At 60.8% G+C, this 19773-nt stretch overlaps 3 protein-coding genes across 4 annotated transcripts; all 3 read right to left on the reverse strand.

Annotated features, from left to right (window-relative positions):
* Positions 1-2697: 2697 nt before the first annotated feature.
* Positions 2698-3979, reverse strand: LOC128777034 (platelet glycoprotein Ib beta chain). The gene is made up of 2 exons (XM_053902267.1): positions 3847-3979; positions 2698-3586 (listed from the first exon to the last, which is right to left on the reverse strand). Exons 1-2 carry the CDS (start codon positions 3854-3856, stop codon positions 2976-2978), a joined length of 621 nt encoding a protein of 206 aa, XP_053758242.1. The 5' UTR covers positions 3857-3979; the 3' UTR covers positions 2698-2975.
* A 987-nt stretch (positions 3980-4966) lies between these two features.
* Positions 4967-11559, reverse strand: LOC128772494 (septin-5-like). Of its 2 annotated transcripts, none has more exons than XM_053902265.1 (11): positions 11265-11559; positions 8065-8161; positions 7872-7958; positions 7475-7598; positions 7253-7387; positions 6939-7056; positions 6705-6806; positions 5803-5899; positions 5582-5717; positions 5243-5345; positions 4967-5141 (listed from the first exon to the last, which is right to left on the reverse strand). In XM_053902265.1, the coding sequence occupies exons 1-11, from the start codon at positions 11457-11459 to the stop codon at positions 5085-5087; spliced, it is 1251 nt and encodes a 416-aa protein (XP_053758240.1). In that variant the 5' UTR covers positions 11460-11559; the 3' UTR covers positions 4967-5084. The 2 variants fall into 2 exon arrangements, with proteins under 2 accessions (XP_053758240.1, XP_053758241.1); XM_053902266.1 differs by lacking the exon at positions 11265-11559 and adding an exon at positions 8813-8931.
* Positions 11560-12417: 858 nt separating this feature from the next.
* LOC128777120 (translation initiation factor IF-2-like) lies at positions 12418-13962 on the reverse strand. Its single transcript, XM_053902898.1, has 3 exons — positions 13899-13962; positions 12687-13365; positions 12418-12577 (listed from the first exon to the last, which is right to left on the reverse strand). Exons 1-3 carry the CDS (start codon positions 13960-13962, stop codon positions 12418-12420), a joined length of 903 nt encoding a protein of 300 aa, XP_053758873.1.
* Between the last annotated feature and the right edge of the window lie 5811 nt (positions 13963-19773).

Consider the following 19773-nt stretch of genomic DNA (forward strand, 5'->3'; position numbering starts at 1 on the left):
GCCACTTGATGCACCCTTCCCTGTTCCCGTGGGGTGTACGACCTGTCCGCCGTCTCGGCGATCCACCCCCACCAGCCTGGGCAAATCCGTCCTCTCCTGGCGTCTGTTCCTCTGCGGACCCTGGTTGTCTGCATGCCCAGGGCTCACCTCGGCTGCCCTCGCCCCACGTGGGGGGTTTTCCGCAGACCACGAGCGCCCTCTGGTGGCTCATTCGGGTCGCGGCGCGTGAGGGGAGAACCGGATGCCGATTTGGGGGCGGGAGGTCCTCAGCCGAGGCCGCAACCCATTTCACAGACAAGGACACGAAGATTGCCAGAGGGAGGTCACGGCTGTATCTGTCCCAGGAATGCCGTCTGGCCCTGCCGGGGCTTGTTCAGAGAGGCTGGGGGTGGGCAGTGATGTGGTCAGAGGACCCCTGGGCTGTAGGGCAAAGGACCCTGAATCAGACAGCTTGGGGGCTGCAGGCGTGGGGGGATGCCTTGAGTGGCCACCGTTTTGTTCCCATCTGGAAGGAGAAGGAGTCTGAAACCGCAGAGAGGACCAAGCTGTCAGTGGGGAAGGGCCCCTGGGGTAGGTGTGGTGTCCATTAGATGGAGGACCACGCTGGGGGGAGGGGCATGGCAGGCCCTTGAGGTGGGGGTAGAGGTGTACATTCCCCCTCCCTGCACAGGGCCATTCAGGGGCGCTGAGCTGGGACCATCCACTTCCCCACACTCCTTGGAGGCCCCAGGGTCAGTGCATGGAGGGTCAGCTCAGGGTCACAAGTTGGGACCGGGGACTCCCAGGCAGCCGGGAAAAGATTCGCCAGGGAGGCCAGGCCAGCACCCTCTGTGGCCAGTACCTTGGGCAGAAGCCAATCTAAATCATGGAGAACTGACAAAAGAGAGAGAGAGTCTAGGAGGAACCATGGAATTCAGCTGCCCTATTTACCAGGGAGTAAGGAAGTTCTTCCTCAGGTCTGACCAGACTGTGACACCAGCCTCTTTCCTACATCAGAGGAGCTCCAGCTGCTTCTGCAGCTCCGGGCTCTCAGGGTTCCTTGTGCCCATCCTCTCAGAGGGACACGGCCCAGAAGCCCTCAAACTTGTGGGCAGTGGGCCTGGGCTCCTGCTGACCCCTCCACATAGTGTCTGCTGGAGCCTGGGCTCACAGCCCAGGAGGCTTCCTTCTCTTAGCTTGGGGTCACCTAAGACCCCCAGGCCATTTTCTCCTGAGCCCTACATTTGTTCCCTGAAGGCCTCAGTGAGGAGTAAGAGAGGAGTCCTAGGGGCTCTGCTTCCAGTGCAGCGTGGAGAAAGCTCAGGCCCAGCAGGAAGACCCCTCCCTGGCATCTGGTTTCCTCCTCTGGAAAGTGAGGGGGAACATCCCCTCCCTGTACCATGTGGGACTGAGTTAGGCTGCCTGTGTACCTTACTGTGACAAAGACTATTACCTCTGACCCCCACCAGGGGCTCTGGGTGTGCTGGGCCATCCCTGAGGGTGTGTGTGTGTGGGGGGGGGGGGGGTTGGCAGTTCATTTGTACAAAAGGGGCCATCCCTGATGTAGTGATAAGGCCGGATGGACGGCTGGACAGTCGGCCACAGCCCACAATGGGCCGGATGCCCCGCACCTGCCCACAAAGGAGGGGGTGGCTCCTGCCTCACGTCTGACCGGCAGCCCTGAGATAGCATCAGCCCAACCGGAGGGCCATCCATCTTGTCCCACAAAGACTGGGACAAAGGCCATGTCAGCGGCAGCCTCCCCGACCCGGTCAATGGGGGCCAGAGCCTTCCTGTGCCAGGCGCCCCAGGCCCAGGCCTGAGGCTTCTTGTCAGGGTCCTGTTTGGGTCCATGAAGAGTGGCCTTCATTGTTTACAGGGCCAGCCAGGTGGAGGCCCCACCCAGGGCAGGAATGGGACTCCAATATTGAGGAAAGTGTCAGCCCTTCATTTGGGCACCCTGGGTCCCTTGTTAGCAGCTTGTGCCACAGTGGGGCACCCTGGAGGAGTCCCAGGCCCTGGCTGCTCAGCCTGAGTTCAGGGGTGGGATAGGGGAGACCAGGGACCAAGGCTGGTCCAAGCAGTCAGAGGCACCTTCCCACAGGAAGTGGTGGTCAAGTGCAGAACATGACTCCAGACACTGTGCAACACCCTGGTACCCACTCAACCCTGCAGGGACCTGCCTCACCTGTCCTCCAGAGGCTGAGCTTCTAATTCAGATGCCCAGGGAGTTCCAGGTGGGTCATCAGATTATTCTCACCACCCTGACCCATCCCTGACTGCCCTGAAATCTGCCCATCTACGCTCCCAACAGTCCTCAGAGCCTCCTCACGGCCCCTCACTGACCCCCAGAGACCCCAACTCCAAACATCCTCTCTCTTCCTCTCAACCACACTGTCCTGCAGTGCCCTCGATGTCCCCACTGTCTTCACTGTCCAGTATCCTCACCGTCCCTGTGTCCTCACTGCCCCTCAGTGTCCTCACTGTCTCAACACTGTTTTCACTGTCCCCACAATGTCTTCACTACCCTATAATGTGGTCACTGTCTGAGTTCTTCTGTGCCTTCCACTTGAACTCCTTTGAAAGTGAGTGGTCTGGGAGAGTCACTGATCCCGTGTTGGGTGTAGGAAGATGTGATGCATCCCCCTTGAATCACCTCCTAGGGCTTGTCCTGTGGTTTGGGAGGGGAATTTCCGGGTGGTGGGGCACAGAGACCAGTCAGATTGGGAGAAGGGTTTATTCTGCACTGGAGTTTGGTGTGGGGAACCTCGCAGGGGCTGGGCTGCAGCTCACCCCCTTGACCCGCCTAAGCGTCCTGGGCTTTGGCTCGCCTCGCTGCAGAGGGGCGCGTGTGGCCCGGGGCCCGCAAGGGGGTGGTGGGGTCTGGAAGACTGTGCCCAGGCGGAGGACGAGCCCCGGTCCGGGTCAGGGCGAGGGCTCCTTGGGGCAGGGTCCTGTCGGGCTGGCACGCCCGCGTCGCTCAGCGCCTCTCAGGACTACTCGTAGAACTCGCTGGCTCCGGCCGTCTCCGCCACCAGCGGGGCGGTCAGCGACAACGGGTGCGCGGCGCGGGCGCGGGCGCGCAGCCGGCGCAGGCGACACAGCAGCAGCAGCAGCAGCAGCGCGTGCAGGAGCCCGAGGCCGAGCAGCAGGAGCTGCGCTGCCAGCGCCCCCCAGCAGAACGCGCCTGGCGCACAGGCGGCGCGCAGCTCGTCTTCCGCCAGGTACGGCAGCAGGCGGCCGCGCAGCGCCGGGGGCGCGGCACAGCGCAGGTCGCGGTAGGGCGCGCGCTCGGGCCGGCCGGCCAACCAGGCGCGCAGTGGCACCAGGCGGCAGTCGCAGCGCCAGGGGTTGCCGCCCAGGTGCGCGGCGCGCAGCACGGGCAGCGAGTCCAGCAGCCCCGGCGGCAGCGCCGTCAGATTGTTGCCCGTCAGCACCAGTTCAGTCGTGTCCGGCGGGAAGGCGGCGGGCAGCGAGGCCCATGTCAGCCCGCGGCGCCCGCAATCCACGCGCGTCCCCGCACAGCCACACGGCGCGGGGCAGCCCGCGACTGGGCGGCTGGGCGGCGCTAGCAGCAGGAGCAGCAGGCTCAGCGCCCGGCGCGGCCCTGCAAGGGAAGCGCCGCAGTGAGCCTGGTGGCCTGTGTGGCACCTGGGCGGGTCCCTGTACACCCCAGGGCGCTGGGCCCGGCCCGGGCCCCGGAGACCCGAGCCCCGCCTTACCCGAAAGCCTCTCCACCTCGACCATCCGCGCGCTGACTGGAAGTCCGCCCTAAATCTCCCTACTGCAGCCCAGATGACTGCAGCGCCTCCCAACCCGACTCTGCTCATGGAGCGCAGTCCCGGGCCTGCCTGACCCCAAACTCACCAGAGCCCATGGCGAGAGGATGGTGACCTGGCTTGTTCTGGAGCGCTAAGCGTTGGCTGGAGAGCCAAGCGATAATGCCGCCCCGCCCCTGCCAGGCCCCAGCACCCCGGCCAAACCGACCACAGCGCTGCCACCCGCCAGAAATAACCCGGAGGCCCAGTAGACAGACGCTGCGGCCCCAGATAGAGCACTATCACCAGGGCTCGCAGGCTACCAGGGCTTCCGCCCCCCACCAACCCAGGGGAGCAAGGATCACCACTGCGACTTCACCAACATTGTTCTCCTGTCACCAGGACAGGATGCAGCATTCACAACTGAACAAAACTGGAGACTGGGATTGGGGGGGGGGGGAGGTATCATGCTGGGGGTGGGGGAGGGATGGCCTAGGCAACCCAGGGCAACAGTGCTGCTGGGGAGAAAGGACCTCCAGCCACAGGCAGGGAATGGCAGTCTAGGGGTGGGGGGTTCCCAGGTTGCCCAGCACCCACTGTTCCTGGAGCCCTCAGGCCAGGCCACAGCCCTAGATGAGGAGTTTGGGCAATTGCAGGCGTCCCTGCCCCACCAGCCCCGGGAGATCCTTGCCTGCAGCCAGCTGCTCTCCTTCGGTCTGGAGGGATCCTAAGCGCTTCTGTTGCCCAACCTGTGCTACCCAGTGAGGGGTGAGGAGGTAGGGAAGGACTGGCCCACCTCGGCACAAAGTGAGGCCTCAGCGTAAGCTGGGTGGCCCGAGGGAGGGGGCACATGAGGGTTCCCACGTCCACTCTGTGGCACTGGGGTGGAGAAATAGACCTGGGATGCCGAGGATCTGCTTCCCTATTCTGCCTTGTTTTATCCCCCTACCTGAGTAGGGCCTGGAGTCGGAGTTCATGACCTTCTGGGGCAGGGGTAGATCTCAAAAGTCATGGCCCAAATTAGCTCCTGTTCCCCCGAGGCCAAAGAGGGCCAGCTGTGGGGGCTGCTGTCCAGGCCCCTTGGAAGCAGATACAAATAAGGGGAGGGACTGGTGCTGAGAATAAATTAGGGTTGTTTGGGGGCTATGAGCCTGCATCTCTGGGTCAGGTTGGGAATAGTCGGGAACAGTCCTGGTCTGGACCATTCCGGGACTGGGGTTGTGCCCAGGCCTGTTGGAGATCCAGATTTATTCCAGGGTGGAGTCCAGGCCAGTTGGGGTCCAGGGACGGGAAGGGCCAGCCTGGAAACTGGCAGTATATCCATGGCAATGTGGGGCTGGGTTGGGGTCACTGGTCCTGCATCTGCTGCTTCATCTTCTGCAGCATCTCCTGCATGCGCCTTAGCTGGAGGTGAGACGGGAATAGCAGAAGGTAGAGTGACAAACGTGATAGGAGGGGCTGGACCCCCACCTCCACCCCTTCTCCTCCCCTGTGGCCCCACTAACCTCCTCATCCTTCATCCTGATGAGCTTTTCTGTCTCAGCATCCGGGGTAGGCAGTGGTAGGGTGGGGATGGGGCTCTCCATGCGGCTGTCCTGGGTCAGTTTGCTGTGGGGTGGACAAGAAGGACAGTTTGTCTGACCCCCAACACTACCGAGGCTCTGCCCTCCTGAGCTCCCACACCGTTGGGTCGGCTCTGGGAAGACAAGGTGCAGGGTGGGGGGCCTACTTGGGAGTCGGGGCAAAGTTCAGATCTGGGAAGGCAGCAAGGATCAGCCCTCTGTTAGGGAGCCTTGGCTGGGAACATGAGGTGCACGATCCAGGTCCGAGTCAGAGCTGCGCACCTGGTCATCTGCTGGATGCAGTGCGCGCGATAGTTCTCATAGTGCACGTCGCATGTCACGTCCTTGAGATCATGCATGTGTGTGCGGATCAGCATATTGCGAAGCTTCACAAAGTCGCAGTGTGCCTGGTTCTCCACTGTGGGGCAAGAGCGGGTGTTGGGTGGGTGCAGGCCCGGGGGAGCCACCCCACTCCCTCTGTCGCACCCCATGCCTGAACTCACCCTCCACGATCCCCCAGGGGTACAGTCGCCCCCGGACCCGTTGCCCCTTGGCCTCCACCACTGTGTTGCTGCCGATAACCGCGAAGGGCGCACTCTCCTGGGAAGGGCAGGTACAAGGGCTCGCGCCCAGTTAGTGTGAGTATGGGGTTAGTGGCTGAAGAGGGACATGGGCACTCGGCACCTGGTCGCTCCTCCAGTATCACTATCAACAGCCCCTCCCCAAAGAGATCCTGGAGTTGCCCAACCCTTGTGGCTTCTCTGAAGCCAGAGCTGGCATGGCTTATACCCGTGGCACAGGGTATGTGCCCAGCCGGGCATATCCTCCCCTTCTGACACCATCTCCCATCAGGAACTGCTCCATTCAGCTACCATCGCCATCCCTCCCTCCCCAGAGCTGAGCCCCTGCCTCCTGTTACTGATGCTGACTTAGGCTGGGGCCAAGGGCTCCACTCTGCTCTTGGCCCAGTGGCTGCCTATCCCGTGCCTTAGGCTTGGTTATTGCCACTCTAGATCCCGGGGCACCCAAAGCCACAACCATCCTCTGGAGCTCAGAATTCTGGGAGCCAGGGCACACACAGGCTTGTGGCCATCAGGCCAGACCCTTCTGCTCGTGACCCATTGGAAGAAGACTGAGGAGCAGGGTCAGGGTGGAGGCCTGGCCAGGACTGTGCCTTTGGGTCCTGGCAAGTGCTCCATGACACACTAACCACACGGGGCCCAAACTGCACAAGCCAGTGGGGACATGAGAGACTGTACCCCACCCCCACCCCCCCACCCCACCCCAGGTGGAGGGGCTCTACTGCCCAGACAAAAGACTCTTTCCCCCACCGGGTTGGACCTGGATGCTTGGTGCCATGTAAACTGACCTCCAGTTCCCTCCTCTGCCACCCCAGGCCGCTCACCTTCAGTTCCCGATCCTGCTGCTTGAAGTCCTCATCCTCGTCAGAGTCACATTCAGGGAACTGGTACACGTGGATCCCAAACTTGTCAATCTCCTCCCGGATCTGTGGCGGGGCAAGGGCTGTCAGATTTGAGGCTGGCCAGGGACCCGGGGCCAGGTGCGCTGGCACCCAGGATCAGCACACTTGGTGTTCTGGGTCCTGGAGACCTAGCCCAGGCCCAGTTGCCAGGCTCACCCGCTCCTTCAGCTTCCGGATCTCGCTGGGGACGAGACAGTCAGCTTTGGCGATGAGCGGCACAATGTTCACCTTCTCATGCAGAGCCTTCATGAAACCCACATCCACTGGCCGCAGCCTGCAGAGAGCATCCAGGGGTGGAGAGGGGCATGGTGCGGGTGGTGGGGGCACAGAGAGAGGGTGGGATGGGCTCAGGGAGGGCATGGTTGTGAGGGCACAGGCAGAAGATAAGCAGTGACAGGTGCAGCCAACGGGGAACCATGGAGGCGGGTCCCACCCCCCACCCTGAGCCTGTTCCCAGGACATTCACGCACCCGTGTCCAAAAGGGGAGATGAAGTAGAGGCAGCAGTGCACACGGTTGTCTTGGATGTTCTTGCGGTTGAGGCCACTCTCGTCACGAAAATACTGCTCAAACTGCTGGTCCACGTAGTCGGTGATGGGCTTCCAGCTGCAGGTAGGCAGGAGGGTCGGTGAGGCCAGAGGGGACACTGGACCAGCCTAGGCACAGACTGTTCCCCAGCCAGGCTCTCCTCACCACTCAGAGTTGTTGACAGCATCCCCGAAGCCCGGTGTGTCTACAATGGTGAGCTTCAGCTTGACCCCCTTCTCCTCAATGTCCACCGTGTGCTTCAGGATCTCTACGGTCTGGCTGATGCGCTCTGTGGGTGTCGGGGCATCGTTTGGAGGGGTCTCTCCAACTCTCAGACCCCACCCCCACTGGGCAGCCAGGACCCTTGTTCTCATCCATTCTAGCATTTAGCCCTGGCCTCATGGCCTCACTGTGGTCTGGGCCACTATTCCTGGACCCCGAACAGGAGAGACCCACGCTGTGGGGAGAGAGGAGCAGGGTCTGGACCCAGAAGGGACCCCTTTGAAGGGTCACACAGCAGAGGATGGGGAACCAATGCCAGGGCTGCATAGGGCCCACTCACCCTCAGCACTGAGCAGCTTCCGGTCCTTGTACAAGTCGGTCAGGAAGAGGCTGTGGACCAGCGTGGACTTCCCCAGGCCCGACTCACCTGCCAGCAGGTACAGTGAAAGAGTCAGGTTAAGTCTGGGACCCCTCTGACAAAGCCTAGCTGGCTATGGCCCAAGCCACCCCACCTGGGAGTCCAGCCCACTCACCCGCCACCATAAGCGTGAAATCGAAGCCCTTCTTCACAGACTTCCGGTGCACCTGATTGGGCAGTGTGGCGAAGCCCACGTACTGCTTGTCGATATCCTGGGGGGCAGGGGCAGGGCAAGTCAGGAGCAGGCTTGGATTCCTGGGGCAGTCTGATGCCCTGTTCCCTACCCGGCTCAGACATGGAGGCAACAGAGGGCAGAGTCCTCTGTGGGGGAGTTTCAATGGCAGAAATGGGGTGAGGGCCTGTGAGCAAAGACCTGGAGCTGGGAAGGCAGGTAAGGGGGTGACAGGCATCCTTGCCCCCACCTCAGTGAGGGGCTTTGCAGGGACCTGAGAATGTGTCTGTGTGTGTAGAGTTTAGGATGCCTGGCTGCAGCAGGCCTAGGCTGGGTCCTCCCTTGGGTGGTGGGCAGAGGGCACCAGGACCCAGACCCCTCACACACATCCAAGGCCCTCCATAGGCGGGAGAAGCCCCCTGGCCTCAATACTCACCCCTCCTGAGTGTACCAGGGGGTGGGAGGCCACCCTCCACCATCCAGCCGCGGGGGGTGGCTGGCTGCTGCTACCAAGGGGAGCAAGGGCTATTTATAGACAGCGGCACCGAGCCTCCCCCACCCTCGGGGTCCCAGCGCCCAGTCAGGTGGACCCTGGCCTTGCCGGTCCCTGTCTCGTCCCAGAGCCCTTGGGACCGGGACCCGGCAGGCACACACACGCTGACCCACATTCCACTCCCCTCTCCACACACACCTTGAGCCGCCTCTGGGCCTGGGTCCGTGGTGACAGCAGCTGCTCCACCAGGCGGTCCTGGGGCGCTGCCAGCGAGTCCATCGCTGCGTTTGGACCCCAGACCGGGTCAGACCCACAGGGGCAGGAGGGACTTACAGGCGGTACTGCCCTGAAGCTCCGTTCTCGCCCCCGTTTAACAGACGCGGGAATCGAGGCCCAGAGAAGGGTCGTTGCCCATCGCGGTGTGGCTGACCCCAGAGGCCACGCGGGCCAAGCCTCTGCCAATGCGGACCCGCCCCGAACCGCGCGCGCGTGGTCTCAGCCACAGGCAGGCCCGGCTCCCGCACCGAACCAGAGGCGGGGCCTCGCGGGCGCTGGCAGGCGGGGCGGGAAACAGTCTCTTGGAAATTGGGCCGCCGGCGGAGCCACCGGAAAGCTGCTTCGGAGGGCAGGGCCCAGCATAGGCGCGCATAGGCACGGAGGCGGAGTCCCGCTGCCGGACGGGTGGCCTCTGTCCGGGCGTCTCCACCACCCGGGTGGGAGGGTGGGGAAGCCAGGGCCCACCTAAGGGCCCTAGGGGGCGGGGTTTGTGGCCGCCCCGCGTCTCGCCCCCTCCAGGTGCAGCGCGGCTTTCACCAGCCAGACGGCGCCCGCCGGAAGAACGCTCCCGGGACCTATGCGCACCCACGCGGGCAGCGGCCCCTCTCACTCCTTCTCTCCTCATAGAATTGGCCCGGAAACCTCCCGGCGGTGTCGTGGAGTCCTAACTATCCACGGCCACACCCCTCCTTGTACGCTCCCTCCCCCCTCGTATGTTATGTGTGTGTGATGGGAGCAGGAGTGTTCTGGACTGGTGTGGCCCTTCCAGACACGTGGGAACTGGGAGGGGGCAGAGCCCACCTCCCCAGCCTGGACCCACCTCCCCTTCGCCCGGGCTTGAAGGGGCTCAAGTGCTCAGTTAGAGCACCAGAGGCCTACCCACCCTACCTCCGGGAAACTTGGAAGCTGCAGCCAGCCAGCACTGGCCACAGCTGCCCCCAGACCACTTCTGCCAGCCAAAGTGGGGGGATGGTGTGTAGAGTCAACTTACCCCCTCCCCGTCATTTGTCTCCCTGTCAGCCTCCTCGCCTGCTCTGATCCACAAGACGGGCCCACGAGGGCTGGAAAGCTCAAGCCGGTATAGCTCTCACCCTCTGTGACCACCCCAGGGGCCACAGGCCTCTCCTGGGCACCAAACCCTTCCTCACCCCTCTCTCCGGGACCCTACCAGAATCGGAACCAGCCAGCCAGGCAGGAGGGAGGCTTGGAAAGGAGCTGCAACAAGAACAGACATACTTCTTGGACTGTGTATCAGTGGGGATAGGCGGCCCCCAGCTCTTCCCCACCCTGGTTCTCCCTTCTTGGCTCCCCTGGTTGAGGGGCCTCTGTCCATTTGTCCAGGCTCATGATGCTGCTGTGGGGCCTGGAGGCCCCTGGCACCTGGGGAGGAGGGGTGGGCCCACAGCTGGGAACAGGAGAGTCTTTCATCCAGAGGAGAGCAGGGGGAAGCCACAGGGCACCTCCCTCAGCTCTCCCAGCTGGGCCCTCAGTCCTTGCCCCGAGAAAGCCTCCACACTGGCCCCAGCCCTCTGCCATGTGGACCTGTAGGAAGTGTCTGGGCCAAGTCCCACCCAATCTCCACCTGTAGGTCCACTAGAGACGCAGCCCCTCAGCCTAGCCCCCCAGCCAGACAGGCTGGCATCTCAGGCTCAGGGCATCTCCAAGACAGACACACCTGGGTCTACGCCTTAGCACTTCACAGCTGGGTGTCTAATGGAGCTTGTCACTCTCAGACTGCCTCAGTTTCTCCACTGATAAGGCACAGCCTCTGGGGAGGCCCAGGTCAGAAGGGCAAGAGTCAGGAGGGTGACATGTCAGGAGGGAAAGGGTCTCACTCCCAGCTCCTGCCCCTGCACCCAAACTCACCCAGACAGGGCCTGTGGATTCCCTGGGGGAGCTCCAGGGAAGGGGCCCTGCCACCCCCTCTCTCTGGCCCATGAAGTACAACAAATATTTCTCAGGGCTTCCTGAGCTGTAGACACAGCTGCGCCCACCTCCTCCCGGTGCCTGAGACTCTCGAGGCATTTCCATTCTTAGAATCACTGGAGTCAGCTCTGGAAGCAGCCACCAGAGCCAATAGAGCCCCCATCACTGCCTGAGACAAGGTGGGGGCCAGAGGATGGGGGCACGGAGGGCCACCAGAGCACCCCCCACCCTCTTTCATAGTGTGGATAGACCAAAGCTCACCAACACCAAACAATATTAACGGTGAAACTACCATAGTCTTCCAGCCCCCCCCCCCCAGATCCTCGGGGAGCCTGTCCCAAAGACCTGGCTCCTTGGCTTTGTTCCTGGGGCTCCCCCTCCACCTGCATGGTGCCCTCTCCCTCTGGTCTGAGGGGTAGGGGACAGGTGAGGCTGGCTCCTAACTGACCTTGAAGGATGGGCAGACACAGGCCTGACGGGGCTCACACCTCAGCAGGAGGGAGTCCCTGGTGGTGCTAGGCAGCAGCTGCCTGGCCCAGTAACTCCAAGGCCCAGGAGAAGCTGTGGGGGCTGGTCTCCCGGGCCTTCTCTCTCTCTCCTTCAAACAATAGCCTGGCAGCATGTGTCCCTGCGTCTCAGGCATTGTCTGACCTGCCTTGATAGGAAGACAGCTCCTGGCCCGGGCTCCCTGGAGAGGCCCTTGCCAGCAGGTTGAGGTTGAGGGGCCCCTCCCCAAGAGCCTCACCTGTCCCAGGGTGGGGCGTGTCCCTGCCAGGAGACTGGCACCTGGCAGCCAGTGACTCCCAGCCCCCACCCCACCTGCTGGGCCGCACCCTGGGCCAGGACTTCGGGGTTCTACCCGGCATCTACCCGCTGTGTGAATGCCTATCTCTGACGAGGAGTGCCAAGGCCACCTTGGTGCCAGAGTTAGGCCAAGAAGATCCCCCAACATGACTGAGCTCAAGCCAGAAAGGCCTCCAGCAGGGCCCCAGAGCCCCCTGCCCATCTGGTTACCCACTCCCACCCCACTCTCAGGATCTCCCAGCTCTGTTTAACCCCAGCCTCAGCTGGGTTTCACAGTGGGTGCCCAGGTCAGCCTCCTGTCACGTCCTGCATTCCCTGAGTGGGGGCCAGGCCAGCCCCTGTGGGAGGCCACAAGCCTATTTGTACCCACTAGGTTGGAAGACCCATTCTGGGCACAGGGATGACTCAGACCAGGCCTTAGAGGCTCCCAGTCTGGGGAAGAGGCCTGGCCACAGATCAGCCCACTCGAATTGGTGTGTGGGGAGAAGAGGCATAAGATGCACAGGAGTGGGGTGGGGCTGCTTAGGGTCTAGGTGCTGGCTGGTGGATACAGACCCCTCCCCTAGCCTGTGGCCTGCGGTGATGGTGGCCTCACTCAGGACCCCCAGCACGAGGCCTAAGGCCAGTTCGGGGAGGATACACTGGCACTGGACCACTGGGAGACACCCGGCCCATCCCCCCATCCTGGGAGGGGCACCCCGGCTGTAAGGGCCAGGGGTCAGGCCCCCAGGGGCCCAGTGCCCACTCCTCCCCTCTGTAGCCCCTGGCGCAGCGGCACTGCCCCAGCTGACAATGGGTTATCGCGACAGGGCGGGATGACGGCCGGCGGGGGCGGGGTCGCGCCTGGGCGCCGGCGGTGTTGGTGGCACAATGGGTGACAGCCGGCCGCGGGGGGAGCGGCGGCGCGCACGTACCTGCTTGTCCTCTGCGGGGTCGGGGTCGGGTCGGGGTCCGGGTCTGGGCCGGCGTGCGGGGGAGAGACAGAAAGACACGGTGAGAGGCGGGCGGGCGGCGGGGACAAAGGCGCGCGCGGGCGCGCGGACGCGCGGGCAGGCGCCGGGCTCACCTGGGGTCGCCAGCTTGCTCTTGTACCGCAGGCCTGTGCTCATGGTGGCCGCCGGCGGGGGGGACAGGCGGCGGCGGGCGCGCGGGCGGGGCGCGGCGACGAGCGGCGGAGGCCGAGGCCAGGCTGCGGGGTGACCGGCCCCTCCGCGCCGCCGCCGCCCGCCCCGCCCGCGCGCCCGCCAGCCAATCGGCGCCCGCCGCGCCCACGCGCGACCCGGCGCGGCCGGCGGGGGCGGGGACCCAGGCGCCCCCCAACGGCCCCGCGCCCGCCGCCTCCGGGCGACGCCCTCGCTCACAGCCGCAGGCCAGCGCCCCGGGAACCCGGCGACGCCCACGCTGCCCCAGCCCACGGCAAGGCGGCTGCCCGACTCCCGCCACATCTCGCGTCTCCCGTGCCCGGGCCTGGACTCTGCCTGCCTCGCTCTCGAGGGACCCCAGTCGGTGCCTCAGCCTCTGACCTTCCCAACGTGTGGCTCTTCCGTAAGACCTTGCCCCCCAGGGACTGGCGGCCTCCTGCCAGCCGCTCCTCACCTCACCATGGACGACGGAGGTGCTGGCCTGTGGAGTCCTGCTCCTGGCCACAGCAGGAGAGGTGATGGTCACCCCACGGACCGCCGGATGCCCGGAGCAGGGCCGGTGCCCCAGCTTCCCTCCTGCAGCCTGTTCAGTGCTGTGCACACCTGCTCTGGGAGGAGACACCTAGGCAAGCTGCAAAGTCCAAGCCCCTGGGCAGTTGTCCCTCTTCTCTTTTTCTGGCTTATTTTCTGGGATTATTTCTAAAGAGTAACCGAGCTGACATCTGGGACAGGACGGACCGACCTCAAGCCTGCCTGCTCCCCCACTCCCCACCCCAGCTGTACACCCTCTGCTCTGCAGATGGCAGCCAGAACTGCTACCACCCTGAGAGTGGGGGCAGGGAGATCTCGGCCTCCTGTGCTAGAGGCCAGTCAGTGGCACTGAAGGCAGGGCCAGGGCCTGCACCCCATTTACAGATGGGGAAACTGAGGCCCCAGACCTTCAGTGATTGGCAAGATTCTCAAGCATGAGTGCCTCCTGTCTTCCGTCACTATCACACTCCCGAGTACCTTTGGCTTCCCTGGAGTGCTCTCAGATGTCATATCTGGAGTCTTCGGTCCCACAGAAAGGACAGGCAGACCTGTGGTCACCAGCTCCCCCAATGACAGCCCCCTTAGGAGGAAATGGCCTGCTGTACCTTCCACACTCAGGAAGCGCTCCTTTCTCCCTAGCCCCTCGTGTGCCCCTTGGTCCTCCTCCATCTCTGAATCACCAGCACCTAGCACAGAGTTGTTTGCTCAGAAAATGAAAAAGCCATGTAAGCAGCAGCATTGCTCTGCAAAATTCTGTGGCAAACGCCCATTTTCCCCTCCACTGGGACCTCCATGTAGTCCAGAGCTGTGGCCAGTGTGGGGACACTCCACCGCTCAGACCCCTCATCCAAAGCCTCAGGGCCAGATGTGTTTGGAATTCAGAATTTGTCATATATCTCATACAGTACATGATACCTCATTGGAGCCGGCTGCAGCTGCTGGTAACCAAACACATTAAGATGTTTGTAGTGGAGGGGTACCAGGGTAGCTCAGTAGGTTAAGCGTCCGACTTCAGCTCAGGTCATGATCTCTTGGTCTGTGAGTTCGAACCCCGTGCTGGGCTCTGTGCTAACAGCTCAGAGCCTGGAGCCTGCTTTGGATTCTGTGTCTCCCTCACTCTCTACCCGTCCCCCACTTGTATTCTGTCTCTGTCTCTCTCAAAAATAAATAAACATTAAAAAAAAAAAAACTTTTAAAGATGTTTGTAGTGAAATGAGGGGTATCCAGGTGGCCCAGTCGGTTCAGCGTCCAACTCTTGATTTTGGCTCAGGTTGTGATCTCACGGGTTTGTGCTCTGTGCTGACAGCATGGAGCCTGCTTGGGATTCTCACTCTCCCCCTCTCTCTCTGCCCGTCTCCCACTCACAATCTCTCTCTCTTAAAATAAACAAACAAACAAACAAACAAACATTTAAAAAAGGTGTTGGTAGTGAAGTGCGACTATTCACATGAACTGGAATTAATAAAGGCCATAACACATGGTTACACATCAGCCCAGGGCTGCCTTTGTTACAGAGTTTCGAACACTTTAAGTTTCAGAGCTTTGGGGGAATTTGGAATTGGGGATAAAGGAATGCAGCAGGGAGGGAACACTTGAAGTGATAGGCAGGACTTCTGAATCTTCCTCAGCTCCGACAGGCTTGGTGGAAACCCCATCTGAGGGGGCGTGAAGCTTTGCAAAATGGTTGAACTGGTCAGTGAAAACTGGCACTTGGACCTTTAGTATGAACTGACCCATGCAAGCCTGTGCTTGTGGGGACAAAGGAGGAGACAGGAACCTATCCTCGATGAGGCAGACATGTCTTTGCAAAGGGCTCTTTCTGGGCTCAGCGGGTAGGGGGGCTCTGGGAAGCCCTGGGTCAGGTCTTGAGGGGAGTGGGCTGCAGGTCAAGGGCATAGCTCAGGCAGAGGGTGGGAGGTGCACCTGTACAAGAATCATAGGCTTTAAAACAATTCTGGAGGTGGGAGACAAAAAGAACAAGGTGTATCACATAAACATGTCTTTTTTTTAATGTTTATTTTTTGAGAGACAGAGCACAAGCGGAGGGAGGAGCAGACAGAGAGGGAGACACAGAATCCAAAGCAGGCTCCAGACTCCAAGCTGTCAGTATGGAGCCTGATGCGGGGCTCAAACCCACGAACTATGAGATCATGACCCGAGCTGAAGTCAGACGCTTAACTGACTTGAGCCACCCAGGTGCCCCTAATATGTCTTTTTTTAATTGAAGTAAGTACATTCCAAAAGATTACACAGAAATGCTGTTGGATTTGGGTCTGGAGTGGAGCTGTGGATCGGTGTGGAGCCGATGGAGAGAGGACCGGAGCCACTCCCTGGAAGGAGAAGGTATCAAGGGCAGGCCTCAGTCAATGCCTTCTGTGAAATGCCATAGGGTGTCCTGAGGCTGCTGGCCCGGAAGGGGGAAGAGAGGGGTCTCCTCCTTGCCTTGGGGCTGTGGTCACCAGGACCGAGTCCAGGGGAGACCCTGAATCCCACCACAGACACACTGCCTAGCTGAGAGACCCTAGGGGTAGCAGCATGAGTTGATTGACATGCAGAATATCTGCCCGGGGACATTTTGGAAGTAGGACGGTGAGGTGCTTGTACTGGCCAGCAGATTCGTGGGATGTGCCTCCAGTTCTCCTAGATGTGTCAACGTAAAGCCTTTCCTTCCTCCAGCCTAGATACTGCCGATGGGGTGGCCTGAGCCAAACTGTCACACTGCTCCTGTTTATCAAACAGGTGCAAACCCTGAGGGGGATGGGTGACATCAGGAAGGGGCAGGAGCGGCAGGGCCTGGTCTGGACACACACGGCGTTAACCTGGGTAAGGGGCTGTGGCCTCCGCGAGTGGGCTCTGAGTCTGCTTCCTCAGCAGGCAGAGAAAGTGTTGGCTCTGGTACAAAGGGGAGTAAATAAGACACCCCTGGGTGAAAACAAATGCTACTTTTTAATTCACAAGGAAAAGAAATTAATGAGTGAAAAAATAAGTTACACCCAGAAAAATCTGTTCAACCAACTTGGGCTACAAATAGCTTGATGCTTTCCAGAAAAAAAAAAAAAAAAAAGGCAACAAAACCTCTTTTAGTTAAGAAATTCTCAAGAGGCTGCGTTCAGCCCATGTTGTGTCTCCCTCCCCCTTAGCACGGACACGTGGGCATCAGCATGGCCACGGGAGACCGAAGATGGCCTCACAGTAAACCACTATGATGGTGACCTGGGGACAAATGGGTGGCAAGTGAGGCAGGTGCCAGGGTTCAGAGGTTTGTTCCAGGTTACACACAGATGTCAGGTGGAGCAGGGGCCACCAATGACAAAGCTCGAGAATGTTCGATTCATCCGAGGACAAGGGCAGAGGGCAAGCTGGGTATAATGCATTAGACCCCTAGGATCCCCTCACAGGAGTATTGGAGGGAAGGGATCTACAGGGTCATGCCTGCCCAATGGAGGTGAGACTACGTCCCTGAGAAAAGGGTCACCACGAAGAAAGGAGAAACACATGTCCCTTTATCTGAACAGAGGCACTACAAAGGACCTTACATTAGCTCAAACACATTAAATCCACTTGGCTTCTTAAGGTGAAATGGAAATCTCGCTTGCCTTCCTACATCAGGATAGCACATGGGGCCACAAACTCCGAGTGGCTAGAGACAGTGATGTAAACTTGGTCTGAGCCCTCTGGAAGCTGGTGGCTTGAGGGTTAGGAAAGAATGAGACAGACCGGACATTTTCTTTGGGTCTTCAGGCGTCCCAGAACAGGGGCTCTGGGATACCCCTTCCTGCTCTGACCAACCCTGAAGAAGCCGTGGTGGCAGGGGTGACACTCTTCCCCATCCCTGGCAGCTTGTGGGGCCCTCCCTGGGGGGAATGTTGGGGGGGCCCTAAGTAAGGCTCGAGGTTGTGATTCACAGAGTGCACTCCGACAGGCCCTAAGGTGAGGCTTGGGTCTTCCAAGTCACTCCCAAGGAATTTGTCACTGGGCGTGGGACCAGTGCGCAGAGCAGGCCAAGATCAAGTTAAGTAAGAACTGAGAAAAGGACCCACTGCCCTGGCCAGTGGATGGTGCTCTGCTCAGGGCTCCTTCAATGTAAGTACTCCACCTCGATGCTGCCCCTTCCCCCACCTGCCCTGCCCTGCCCACTCCTTTCCCTCCTGCCACACTGTTCTGGACACTTATGTGCAGCATCTACCAGCTTCTGGCTCAGGGGACTATACCCCAATGTCCTATGTCCCCTTTCTGAAACGCCTGCTCCTTAGTATGCAATGCTGGGGCCATGGACAGGGCCTTGGATGGGGTCAAGTGGTTCCTCCTCTCCTGCCAGCAATCTCAACTTCCCTGGTCTCAGAGGATAGTTCCCTGGTCTGCTGGAAGGTGAGTTCATTCTCCCCACTCCCACTCTGTCACCCTCCACTTACCTACATGGCACTCCCCGGGGCAGCCCTAATGCTTGCTGGGGATGGGTGTCGTGGCCACGCACAGATCAGAAGTAGAGGTTCACAGCATGGTGAGACCAAACAGCTGAACCCAGGACCTCCTGGCCCAGGCCTCACTCTAGCAAAGATGTGTGAACTGTCCCCAGCCAGGCCAGGAGCCTGCCCTGATCAGGCAGCCCCGCCTGACCCTGAACTCCATCAACTCAGTGACCTGGCACCCTCCTGACTCCGGTTACTCTGAGTAACTCTGAGTCTGGTTACTCTGGCTTAGCCATACCCATGAGAAGACCAGAAACCATCCCTGGCCCCTGGGGCTCCCAGTCAGGAGGGCTGCCCTGTTCTTGTGAGTGCATCCTGCAGCTTGGTACCTCCATGTGTCTGCTGCTTGGACGGCTCTCCCATGCCCGACTGACCTGGGGGTGGGAGGGTCCAGACTTCAGAGTCTCATGCATTGTCCCCAGCCCTTCTTGCCTGCCTGAGTGGGGTTTGTGAGACGGGGAGCTCTGGGGGTGGCTGTCTTCAGGGAAATGCATATGCATCAAGTAGCTATTGGAGAAGGCTTTTCTTGATCTTGTTAGAAAAATGTAAGGGGGTCACGACACAACCCCGTTGTCTTCACCAATCAGAGCACAGAGTCCACAGCAGCTGCCCCTGTCAGGAGGGTGCTACCCAGCCCCATTAAAGCGGCCTGTGTGTTGCAGGGGACAGAGCAGGGTTCCAAGTGGAGCAGAGCCATGGTCCACACCGAGTTCCCCATTCACTGGGCAGCTGGAGGAGGGCTACAAAGGGCGCCTGTGCTCTGAGGCAGTGAACCAGCGTGGGGACCTGGGGACCCAGAGCAGCGGGCGATGGGCTCTCTCCCTGGCAAGGGTCAGTGGGGGGTGGTGTGGGCCTCCAGCCACATCTGATGACACACAGTCCCCTGAAGTATTCTGGGAGAGGCTGCAGAGAGCAGCTCAGGGCAGGAGCAGGAGTGACAGGAATCCAGAGTGCAGTGTGACTCAGTACAGAAGGGCTGCCTGACTGTGTGGCCCCCAGAGGCCCTCCAAAGGTATGCATTTGGGGGTCATCAGGAGACTGGATAAGACCTCCTCCAAGGTGTCTTAGCACCTCTGAGGCTCTCTGTTGTGGCAGCTCTGCGATCTCGTGAGAAGCCTAAGATATAGATATGAAATGCGCTGACATGGAGACTCTCCCAGAGCATTCATGCACTGTAAGATCCCATGGGGACACGTGCTTGTGAAAGGCAGAGTATGGGGCTGGAGCACTGGCAAGCTGGAGCAGGAAGCATCCAGCCCTTTCCCTGTGACCTGCCTCTCCTGCCAGAGAAGGCCGAGGGTTCCAAAGGCCAGCTCCAGATCCTTGCTATACCCCAGCTCCTTGGTCTGCCATGTAAGCATCAGGCCAAGACAGATCAGGAAATTCTCCCAGAATAAACAGGATGCAGGGAGGACCCCGGACCCTGCCGCCCAGCCATGCAGGCCTTGTGCCTCAGTGGCCTTGGCACTTTCCCGGTCCATGGCACCCTGCCCCATGCATGCTGGCCACAGGGCCTTGGCACCACCCAGGGAAGGTGTGGCAGGTCAGTGGTGCAAGTACACTGCCTATCACACCCAGGTAAGAAGGCGGACATCAGAGTCCTCAGAGCAGGCATCAGTCACCTGGTTTCCAAGGTCTCTGGTGACTGGCCACGCTGGGCAGGACTCAGGGTCTCCTCCCCACCTGTTGTTCTGGCTGCAATCTGTGGAGGATCCCTTGCCTACCCTGGGCATACCACTGGGGTGGGAGTCAAGAGGGCATGGGTAGGGGGTTAAAGGAGCTGTCATCTCTGATGCCTGAGTGCAGCATCTGCTTACTCCTCCAGGGTGAGGACAGGGCTCTTCTTCCTTGGAGCAGAGAGGTCTGCTCCCAGGTGGCCAGTCCCCACCGGGTATTCCTGGCACACCATGGCAAGCCAGAGCCATGCATTGCCTTCAGGAGGGGGTTCCAGTCTGTGGAAGACAGGCCAGCCACCATACACCAGGAGGCCTCCAAACTCCCTCCACTGGAT

Source organism: Panthera pardus, unplaced genomic scaffold (genome assembly GCF_024362965.1).
Source record: "Panthera pardus isolate Hobbes unplaced genomic scaffold, ASM2436296v1 HiC_scaffold_15, whole genome shotgun sequence".
Classification (NCBI taxonomy): Eukaryota; Metazoa; Chordata; class Mammalia; order Carnivora; family Felidae; genus Panthera; species Panthera pardus.

Excerpts from the sequence above, each read along its gene's own strand:
- LOC128772494 (XM_053902265.1), bottom strand. The coding sequence starts at position 11,459 with ATGCCTGAGACGCAGGGACACATGCTGCCAGGCTATTGTTTGAAGGAG. Across the intron at positions 5,346-5,581 it reads TGCATCCAGCAGATGACCAG|CAAACTGACCCAGGACAGCC; the intron begins GTGCGCAGCTCT and ends TCCACCCCACAG. Across the intron at positions 5,142-5,242 it reads TCAGGATGAAGGATGAGGAG|CTAAGGCGCATGCAGGAGAT; the intron begins GTTAGTGGGGCC and ends TCTCACCTCCAG.
- LOC128777120 (XM_053902898.1), bottom strand. The coding sequence starts at position 13,962 with ATGGAGGAGGACCAAGGGGCACACGAGGGGCTAGGGAGAAAGGAGCGC. Across the intron at positions 13,366-13,898 it reads GCGCTTCCTGAGTGTGGAAG|GTGTGCACAGCACTGAACAG; the intron begins GTACAGCAGGCC and ends CTCCCAGAGCAG. Across the intron at positions 12,578-12,686 it reads GAGCAAGCTGGCGACCCCAG|ACCCGGACCCCGACCCGACC; the intron begins GTGAGCCCGGCG and ends ACGCCGGCCCAG.